This window comes from Borostomias antarcticus (assembly GCF_949987555.1).
Source record: "Borostomias antarcticus genome assembly, chromosome: 30".
Classification (NCBI taxonomy): Eukaryota; Metazoa; Chordata; class Actinopteri; order Stomiiformes; family Stomiidae; genus Borostomias; species Borostomias antarcticus.
In genome coordinates this window covers 4,979,628-4,991,070 of record NC_140263.1, presented here as the reverse complement: position 1 = coordinate 4,991,070, position 11,443 = coordinate 4,979,628, and the positions used below count along the sequence as shown (strand labels likewise).

General features: G+C 45.3%; 1 protein-coding gene across 1 annotated transcript in view; it reads right to left on the bottom strand.

Moving 5' to 3' along the window:
• The window catches only part of mvb12ba (multivesicular body subunit 12Ba), a gene marked incomplete at its 5' end in the record, with an annotated part of 17,971 nt that extends 10,310 nt beyond the window's left edge, over positions 1 to 7,661 (bottom strand). The window contains 3 exons of the mRNA XM_084460167.1: positions 1,166 to 1,273; positions 3,676 to 3,798; positions 7,611 to 7,661. Of these exons, the coding sequence (XP_084316293.1) occupies positions 1,166 to 1,273; positions 3,676 to 3,798; positions 7,611 to 7,661 (282 nt within the window). The remainder of the gene's footprint in view (positions 1 to 1,165; positions 1,274 to 3,675; positions 3,799 to 7,610) is intronic.
• Positions 7,662 to 11,443: the final 3,782 nt, after the last annotated feature.

Below are 11,443 nucleotides of genomic sequence, written 5' to 3'. Positions count from 1 at the left end.
CATAAGAGAGGTTCTCGTAGCCGAGACCTAAGCCGGGAGGGTGTGGTGTGAGTGTCTATCTGGTGTATTATGTTGTGTGGTATATTACAGTATGTTGTGTGGTATATTATGTTGTGTATGTGAGGTGTGGTATATTATGTTGTGTGGTATATTACAGTATGTTGTGTGGTATATTATGGTGTGTATGCGAGGTGTGGTATATTATGTGTATGTGAGGTGTGGTATATTATGTGTATGTGAGGTGTGGTATATTATGTTGTGTGGTATATTATGTTGCGTATGCGAGGTGTGGTATATTATGTGTATGCGAGGTGTGGTATACTATGTTGTGTATGCGAGGTGTGGTATATTATGTGTATGCGAGGTGTGGTATATTATGTTGCGTATGCGAGGTGTGGTATATTATGTGTATGCGAGGTGTGGTATATTATGTTGCGTATGCGAGGTGTGGTATATTATGTGTATGCGAGGTGTGGTATATTATGTTGTGTATGGATTGTGAGGCATGGTATATTATGGTATATTATGGTATATTATGTTGTGTGGTATATTATGTTGTGTGGTATATTATGTTGTGTGGTATATTATGTTGTGTGGTATATTATGTTGTGTATGGATTGAGAGGCATGGTATATTATGTTGTATAAGTTATGCGAGCACTGCCATTTCCTTTTGGTATATTATGTTGTGTAAGTTCTGTAAGGGAGAACACACGACAGGGTGTGCCGTTACCGAAAAATAACGCACAATACGGGTCTAATTTCCCCATGAGGTGAAGCCGAGTGAAGAGAAGTGTATTATGTTTTACCAGCACACCTCGGAGAGTATTACAGGATGTTTGATGCAAGCACGCTCGGCAGAAGTGGACCAGACAGGCTCAGACGCCAGACAGGGAACTCCGAAAAAGTCGCAACATATAATTAGAAACTGACCACATATTGGCAATCTACATGGTTTAAAACGCAATAAAGTGACAACTATGATGAGGCTCTAGTCATGCATTTGTCGAGAAATAATGCACACCTCCAGCCAATCAGAATCGAGTACTCACCCAGGCCTCGGTAGATATATTGGTATATTATGTTGTGTATGGGAAGCGTGGTATATTATATTGTGTAAGTTATAGAGTGGTATATTATGTTGTGTAAGTTATACAAGCACTTACGTTCTCTTTCGAGAAGACTCTGGTGAAGCAGAGGTATCGCGTCACCTTGGATTTGAACAGCCCATCTTTCCAAAGGTCGGCATCGAGGCCGTCCGTTGTTTGGGAGACCTGTTGAGCAGAAGAATAGTGGCGGAACAGTGTTTATACTTGGGAACGTGGGTAGAAATGTTTCACATACTAACTCATACAAGGTCTGGTGAAGCTCAGAGACTGACTGGACTTGAACAATTCCCTTGAGTTTCCACAACAGTGGATATCACTTTAAAGATGAATCCTCACACTATAGACAAAATTCCCTACTTAATAACACTAACATGACACTAATGTAGTGCCGGGCGATATTCGGTTTCATTAATTCCAAGTTTTTGATTTTGAACGGCTCTGGGGAACGCACCGAGGGAAAACAGCCATGGAGTTCAAGAAAGGGAGCGTGTGCTGGCGAGGAACCTGATGACGGCCCTCCTCGTCCGGCCTTCTGTGTGCGGCCTCTGTTCAGGGGTCAAGGGTCACGGCCTTGCAGACTGAGCATGCCTCAAGTAGCGAGCTGAAGAGCAGTGTGTGTACGTAAAGCCCTTGGATGAGGAAAACTAGCACTGCTTCATTGTGTGGAAAGAATCATCAGTAGATAGTATAAGAACATGGAGGTCTAAATTGGTTCCTCTAGGTAATAAAATTGATCCATGTGGATATTCTGAGGTAAAGATTCAACCCAGAAGAGTGACATTTCTAAGCACTGTTGACGCAAACTTTGTGCAAATTCAACTATAATCTAAATCACTAGGAACGATGAGTGGATTACAATCGACCCGATTCATCCACGCGGCTTCCGAGCGACGGAAAGAAGTGAGGAAATATTTGAAAAAAAGTCAACGTGATACTATCTAAATGAAGTCCATACAAACACAGCCCGAGAGCCAAATCCAGCCCCTTCAGAAGATTAGCCCTCAAAAGAAAGTTGGGAACAACACAGTAATCCACTGTTAGGAAGAGAGACAATGGAGCTCTCTCTCTCTCCGTCTGTGGAAGAGCCATTCTGCATCAATCGTCTGAACCGGCAGTGTGGGGGTGGCGGGTTTAGCCATGCTAGCTGGAGGCGTCTCTTTTGCACGCTAGCTCTCTCTTTGGTACCTTGCAGACCCACGTTAGGAGCTTTATTAGGCTTCTCTGTCGGGGTGTGGAGACGTTAACTTCACACGCCAGATGGTTTGCTTCACATAACCATCTGGGAACTCTCCATTGGAAACTGTTTGGAAAAGGGGCAGGCTGTTTGAAAAATCAGCTCAGTGGCCTTGTGGAATAACCAGCTCAGTGGCCTTGTGGTTAGAGCTGTTTGTATTTCAAATTCCTCAACACTAACATTGATTGGCGAGATCATTTTCTGATCTGGCACAAAGGGATCTCTATGGAGAGAAACAGAATGTGAGCTCGCGAAATCAGGATGGTCTCACGAGGCTATGGAGACATAGTTGTCAGGAAGTGAGACAAGTATTGGACATATCCCGCGCATCTGCAGGGTGCAGTCTTCTGCCACGACACCCTGCAGTATCGTTGGTGTCCAAGAGAAAAGGGGGCGATGATGTTCTCAGAAATTGCAGGTTCCAGGTTATCGAACACCATTTGCACGTTTCCTGTCTTTGCACCGTCCTGTCTTGTCCTTGCACGCTGTCTAATGTTGTCTCCATCAGTGTTATGCACCGACTAACCAGAACTAATTCATATGTGTAAAAACTACCTGGCTAATAAAAATGAAGTCTCCGACGCAACTTCAGGCGAAGCACGGACGTCAACGCCGGGCTAATCGGCAAAGGCTAATCACATTTTTTTAACTGCAGACAAAACAGAAAGCACTCCATTCTACATAATCAAAAGCACTTGATGTGGGTGTGTTTGTGTACAGGGCTGGGCGTCAGGGATAAGGGGGGCTGGTTCTATCCACACTTCTCATCTCTTCTCCCTTCCTAAACCAGAAAATGTCGGAAACCTTGCAACTTGTTTTCCCTGCGACGGAGAGGATCGAGGCGTGTGTGGTCTGGGGGGTTTCCGATTACGTGTGATCTCGCTACCTCTGAGGAAATGACTCGTGAAGGCTGCTCTTTCCTCCCCATCCCCTCCTCCTCAGATCCCCTGGGTCCCATCGGTACCAACATCTGAACACGTGTGGGTGTGGTAAAACCTCATCTACAGACCAAGTGCAGCTGCGGTTTTTGGATCCTCAACACTTCAAAGAAAAGTTGACACCTTTTGAGTCGCTCTTATATCAGCTGCAATGACGCAATTTCATCAGACAGAAACCATTAAGCGACTTTCAAACATGACTTTAAAAAAGGGACATAACCTACAATGACCACTAGCCAAGAGAAGTGTGCATCACACACTGCACAACTGTCATTTTGCAAACCCGCATTATGGACATTTAGCCTGTATACAATACTTCTGATCAATACATCAGCTGGGGTCTTCTCAAATGTCTAGCCTCTCTTCCCGGCACATCTGACCAGACTACTGCTCACCACATCGTAGCCGCTAGGCGCCCTGTTCCTGGAGGCGACGACGCCCACGCCGGTGATGGGGTCCATGGGCATCTCTGGCAGCGCGTCGGAAAGCTCCCGGACCTCAGGCATCATGGGGGAGTTCTGGGGAGGAAAGACACAGCGAGAGGTCAGTGCCCTCGTAACGGTCAGATGAGTGACGGGGTTTTTCCTGCATAGAGCGGTTGCTGGCGGCCACCCAAAGAGGTTGTAGCCAAAGCCAAAGGACAAATGTGCCAAAATGATGAAGATTGAGAATAGAAATAGCGATTCAAATCCTCTCCGAATGTATTTAATAGCTCAAGTGAAGCCCATCCCTCTTTCTCGCAGTGTCTGTGGTTTGGACCAATAGTAATAGTAACCTCATTAGCTTATTAGCCCATTAGCTCATAAAGTAGGATAACCAGGTCATGCGTAGGGTGAACTTTCAGACCTAAAGCTTGAGAGACAAGAGCTTCCCCAAGGCAACAGTGAGGCCCAGGATGTTGCCACGAAGTAGATGTGCAACTATTTCAAAAGTTGAAACTGAAGACATGAGGATGCAGTGCGATTCTACCGACCAGTAGGCCTCTGCTAATTAACGTAGGCTTAAGAGCGAGAGGGGCTCAAGTTAAGAGGATTAGTCACATGATCATACCCAAGTGGAGAGCTCAGAGACTACAGCTAACAAAGATGATGGGGGGGTCTCAATACTGTCTATCAGCACAAACAATTTAGGCCATTTCCTCTGGTGGTTCCTTAAGCCCACCAGTGCATTCCGGCTCTCCGACATCATGTGCAAAACACATCTCATAACATCTCAGAAATATGACCAGTACAACAATATCTCTGTTCTAGGCAGGCCCATTCACATCCAAACGGAGGCCAAGTCATGAGTGTTCAGCCATGAGTGTTCAGCCAACTCCCGAGCATGTTTGGACAACATCTCACAGCCGTTTCATCACAAAGGCACAGTGTGACAAGCGTTAGGCTGAGTGGGATAGCCTGCTTCTACCTCGGCAGGTGAGCTCAGTCTCACCGAGAGGCTGTGTGGGAATGATGCTAGTGTGTCTGTCTACTCTGTCTGGCTACTCAAAATGAAACATTTAAGTTATGGTAAATGGTAAATGGACTGCACTTATATAGCGCTTTTCCACCTTAGCGGCACTCAAAGCGCTTTACAATGGCCTCTCATTCACCCATTCACACACACACTCACACACCAATGGCGGTAGCTGCCATGCAAGGTGCTAACCTGCTCATTGGGAGCAATTTGGGGTTAGGTGTCTTGCTCAAGGACACTAGGACACTTCGACATGTGGACAGTCGGAGCTGGGATTCGAACCACTGACCTTTCGATCACTGAACGACCCGCTCTACCAACTGAGCTACAGCCGCCCCCGGACTAAGGCTGGCTGAGTAATTTGAGTATTCCACTATTCGTTTGGTAAGTTGGTATTCGAAGCTCAATTCAATATTCGGTTCAGTTTTTTTTTTTTTTTTTTGCAACAAAACTTTGCAGAAGTAACTCAAACTACAATAGTATCGACGCTGAAGGCCTAACTGCCGTTGTAGAAACAGCGACACCAGAACAGACGCCAAGCTACTGTGTGATTCATACCCGAGTTTGAAAAGCCTGGCCCGGTAGCAGCATACTAATGAGAGGGAAACTCAGTGAGGTTTGCAGAGCTGGGAACTCTGGAGGCCACAAGAGCAACAGGGGCCTCCCTCCCGCCGGGCATCTCCTTGGCTACCCCACACACTTGACAAAACCGCTTAGAAAAAGAATGCCTGGGCTATGTAAACTCAGCAGGGTGAGGAGTGATAGCTTGGGCCGACGGGGGAAAGACTGATGTGAAATGTGTACTCGGAGGTTCATGAAGGGGCATGAAAAGTTGATCCACAGGGAGAATGATTTCACACTTGACATAGCGTGCAGTCAGACTGTGAACCACTGCACTTACACCGTGTCCTAACTGCTTGCTGTCCTAACTGAAACCGTTAAATGTCCTGTTCCGTTACGTCATTTGTCTATATTCCCAACTGAAGACAGACGCCTGTCGACGCGAGCGACAGGAGGAAAATAGGAACAGGGCGAGCGTCGAAAGGGCAGTTAAAATGTCCAGTTAGGACATAACAATAGAAAACAAAGCAATGGAACGCATTTTGTCACTGACGCTCGCTCGCGTCGCGTGTAGTTAGGACACGGTGTGAGGCATCAGAACTTTATGAGGCACTGGATTGAGCTTCAACTGACAAACAGTTCACACAGTAGGGAACACATTTACTTGTACCTAGCAGATGGAAGAATGTGGGAATGAGTGTTGCTAGTACGGTCCAGGCTAGCCAAGCCAAGCAGAGCATGCAGTCACCTATACAAGCACATGCAGGGACGTCGACCACTGGTCACTGGCTATCATGCGCACTGCTGAAGAGAATGACCCGATAGGGGTGTACACCCAGCCAGCAGGGTCCTGTCTGAATAATCTCAAGAAATATTAGGCATGGCTAAAGAGACAGGGAGGGACTCAGCTGCCAAGATTGTAGAGTCTAGCCAGATGCAGACAGACAGACAGACATACACACACACACACACACACACACAAAAACACACGGTCTCTCTTTTGCTTGGAGTGTGTCATCATTACATCTTTTTTTTTTGTTACAGAGGCAGCCAGGACAGTTCATTTTGCATTTTAAGTAGCATGCCTATCTTAGGCCAAACATTGGTCTGTACATTTTAACATAACACGTAGGCCAAGGACACTTCGATATGTGGACAGAAGGAGCAGGGATTATTGGCCTAAAATCTAAGGTACCTGTTGTCGTCATTGCACGTGACCTACCGTTTTCCAGGAAGTAAGAAATTATATACTTTGATATAAGATTAAAACAAAAGTAGAATTTTGTAATTTTTTTGGCATACATCATTGAATAGGTGAACACTATGACCAATTATGTGAACCAAAATGGGACAGAATGCTTTTTTCATTTCAGTGCGACTTTAAGGTGGAACTTAAACGTCCGTTTCAGTGCGACTTTAAGATCAGCTGCTGCAACAGTGCTTCCGTGACTGAGCGCCTGTGGCGAACCTCGAGTCAAAAACATTGATATAAATAATTAAAGCTGGTATCAAATCAATCAAAATGAATCTGGTGACTGATGAGTTGTTTATAGATAGATAGGAAGATATCCACAAGGGGCACACTTCATCTCACTAGCCAAGTAGATCATTATATTAACAAAACCTAAACAAAAACAATAACAAAACCTAAACAAAAACAATAACAAAACCTAAACAAAAACAAGAGTCAATACTAAACCAGCTAGATCAACAGATTATAGTTAGCTACTGATTTGCTGGCTAGCTAACTTGCTATTGATAGCAGGCTAAGAAAGCTAACACCTGAAGTCACATAGCACCAACTCTTTTAGCTTGCTGCAGTTAGAGTAATAACTCTATAATCTATAAACGTTACATAACTAGCCAGTAATGTAACGTTACCGTCGGTCTACCAACAACAAATGTTGTTGTTGCTAACGTTTTGTGATCACCATAGCTAAGTGTTAGCAGCTAGCCAGTATATAACTCCCAGTAATAAACGAACGCACCCTAACTCCCGGAGATAGCTAGGAGCTAGCCGTGTTCTGGATGATAGCTAGTTTAACAACAATAACAAAAAGCACTTATTCTGGACACTAGTTAGCTAGATAGCTATCATTTTACATGTCTTAGGTTAGTTAATTAAGGTTAATTATTACAAACAGGCTAGCAAGGCCCTGGTCAGGTTAGCATAGTTAGCTAGCTAGCACACAACAGCAGCTAGCCGTTAGCTAGCAGAAGCCTAGTTTAGATCAGATGGGGAAAAAAACACTGCAACCCCCAAATATAACTCGTAATTAGACACATCTTAACCCAGATATATCCTCCACTTAACTGTGACTCGATGCACAATGTTCCTCCGTTTCTGACAAAAGCAGCTTTTCATGTCATTTGCGAGCTAATCAGCTAGTGCTAGCAAGGCTAGCTAATTGTTTTCTTACCCAAAAGGAGGCCAACTTTCAAGAAAACAAACAAAAATATTGTCCTCTTCAACCCTTTTAGAGTTCACTAGCTATAGCTTGGGAAGAGCATATTTCCCAGGACCTTGGATAGCTTGTTGAGCTGAAGTTGTGGTCGTTTAACTGCAGAGAGACCTGGTTTAGCTCATAGCTGCCATCCGTGGACGGATGCCTGGAGAGGAATGAGGGAGTGTGCACTACTGAGTGTGTGAGGGAGTGTATACTACTGAGTGTGCACTACTGAGTATACACTACTGAGTATACTATGTTTATGAGGAGCTGTGTTTATCAGTATACTGCACTGTAACTTTTATTCCTGTATTCTATTTGTCCTGCTTTTTGTTTAAATGTCTATAATGACCTGCTTTTTGTTTTAATGCTTTTAATTAGTCCTGCCTTTTGTTTTAAATGTCTATAATGACTTGCTTTTTGTTTTAATGCTTTTAATTTGTCCTGCCTTTTGTTTTAAATGTCTATAATGTCTTGCTTTTTGTTTTAATGCTTTTAATGTCTCATGTAAAGCACCTTGAATTGCCCTGTGGCTGAAATGTGCTCTATAAATAAACTTGCCTTGCCTTGTCTTACACTACTGTACCACCAGCACCACGCAACGTCAGGGAGACGTTCAGATCATGTCTTAATAACGTCCGTCGGTCCAGAACCCCGTGTGTTCGTCTGCTGGACCCCTCAATATTCACACGTCTGGCTTGGACCCCTCTAAGACGTCTGTGGACGTGCAGAACGGGTTCAATATCTGAACGACTAAAAAAACTTTCATTCTGGCTCCTAATTGGATGTCTTTGGACGTCCGAAAAAGACAAAAAAGACATGTAAAAGACGTCTTTTAGACGTGTCTTTGCTCAGGGGGATGCCTTCAATCTGCCTGCGTACACTTCGACTTGCGTTGGAGGAAATATTGTGACAGCCAGGTGATTTTTTTTGACACATTCCTAAAATGAAGGCAAGCAATATTTTTTATTGGGTTAATTATCCCCTATATATCCTATGGGTTGCTATAGGCCTAACAAATCGATTTATATAAATCTCTCCTCCTACACTGTGACGGAAAATTGTGTCTGTGCAGATCAACTGCAATTCAAAACTGGACTATCCTACCCTACCTTTATAGAATGAGAATGACCCAGTCTGTCTTCTCTGGCTGACAAGCCCAAACTCCAATATAGGTTGTACTAAAAATTAAAGCTGCATGAGATAACTTCTTTATAGTTACATATTTCTGCTAATAGGCTCTTTGCACAAGCTCCACTACTTCCTGAAATTCTACAGGCATATTTATTTCCTGTCCTATACCATTGGATGGAAGTGATTAATCAGGTGTGCCGCACATCTGATTAATCAGGAGGGAGAGGGCTGATATGTTTGCTCATGTAGTGAGGGTGGGGGAGCCAGTTGTGTCTCTGAGGGCCCTTTTGGGCCATGGGAGTCACCAGTGTGAGGTGTGGAGGGCGGTGGCAAGCTTTATGTTCGCTACTGGCCTACATCTTAGGGTGTGGGGGTCTGGGAGGGGTGTAGTACCGTGTGTGTCCAGGGAAAGGCAGCAATACGCCACGACGGCGTCTAGCCTGCCAGAAACCAAAAGAAGAAGAAGTGTCCGGCACTGGCACAGCGTAAACGAAGTGTGGAGATAGGTCTGGCTATGCAAGACTACCCTGCAATAGACCGGAGCATTCATCCAGGAACTTCCATACCGGGAGTATGGTTATTGCCCCTTTCTGGGTGAACAACTTTGAATCTGAATGGCGGCAAGTTCAAATGGGCGGGAAGTCTGGCCCTGGTCTCGTCTTATTTTCACCCAAGAAGGGGCGTGTCCGCATGTGTGTACTTGATGTCATGGTGCTCTGGGCTGCATTCCGAATCGCATACTTCTACTTTTTATTACCAGTACGTACTACAGCTGCCCCTAGGAAGTACATACTGTACTTTGCACACAGTACGCATACAATTGGGGTCAACAACACGATGGAGGGAAGGAGGGAGGGAGGGAGGGAGGGAGGGAAGGAAGGAGGGAGGGAGTGACAACCAGACAAATGCTATCCATGGTGCGCTGGCTTACAGCCATTCACAAAAATGTACTGTGGCTACGCTAGCACCCCTAGTCGTTGTCTGTGGTGCATACAATACCCGAGCCCACCACTAGGGGTGCGAATATACACATCCACACTTCTCACACCTCGCCTGGAAGGCTTATAGTCTGACTGTCTGCCAGAGGCAGTACCTCGGAGCTCTCACTACCAGAGCCTCGTACCAGCCTCACCCACCCCCGGCCCCAACCTCAACCCCAGCCTCAACCCCAGTGGCGGCAAGTGTCACCATCTGGTGCACCACACGGGCGTCATAATCTTCCCATAATGACATTAGCAGCACCATCAGTTAGCGCGGGGCGAGGCCTGGCATGGGGCTTTTTCAATCAGCCAGGGAATCATAAATAATTACGCTAAGTATCTCCCACCAGATGTGTGTGGCAACTCGGCCGGCGTGAGATGAATGGTAAGCCAGCTGCGTGGGGGCGATATCATCAGAGCAAATGTTATTTTTTTATGACGGAGAAGCCATGTGGCCCCCCTCTCCCTCCCTTCCTTCCCTTTCCCTGACTTCTCATGATCAGGGAATCGTTCCAAGGTCGACCCAGCGCAGCGTGCGTTTCCTGATGTCACAGTTGCGTTCGAGATAACGGTTTAAAGGACGATTATGTAACATTTATGCACAGCTCCGTTTTAGCTGGTATTTGCACGGATGCAGATGGCTTCAGACGGTTAACTCACACCTCCGTATTCTATGAAACGACAGAAAAGCCTTATGCTGGGAAATCGTTTCCATTAATTAATCCAGATTAACGTCTCCAGATATGCATGTTAAAAGATTTTAACCCCACGTGGTTATAATGGTAACAGTTAAACAGCTCTATGGTTAACATTGCACTTAAGACACACACACACACACGATCATACCCTCTCTCAAGACAAAAGCCTTATGCTCTTATGTTTAAATGAGGCAGTACAATAATTGACGGCACTGTTGTCACAACCAGACAGCGGAGAGGCCTATCTTTGCTATTAGAAGATGCACTTGACTGTAATTGAGATACAAGACATGTAAAAGACCCGGGGGCCATTTGTCTCGGTGACAGAGCCGGCAGTGTGGGGCCCCATCATGCTCTCATTGTCATTTCAGTCACAGTGTGGCTCTCAACAAGGAGCTTAACTAAAACGAATGACTAATTCTACACATGGAGACTCCCACAAAGACAGAGACAAGCTCTCCGATTAAATCCAAGCGCTTTAGCTCTCTGGAAGAGAGTTTGAATAAAAACCGAGAAAGGGTGAAGCATGGCAAAAAAGAAAGAATAGAAACTCAGGTATTGACTAAATGTTTCTCCCCATTTATCATAATTTATTTTTCCACCTTGTCGCAGCTCCTGTGTTTAAGGAAGATGGATGACTCCAGACGTCTTCCTCCCCTCCAGATGCTTTCTGCTCTGGTAAGTGTGTCCGACACAGAATCATTTTGTCACTTTATTATTTTGTCGCATACGTTTGTCACAGGGCTCGTACGCGTGTCAGCTGTGTTTCTCTCTTTCTCTCTCCCTCCCTCTCTCTCTCTCTCTCCCTCCTTCTCTCTCTCTCCCTCCTTCCCTCTCTCTCTGTCTCCCTCCCTCTCTCTGTCTCCCTCCCTCTCTCTCTCTCCCTCC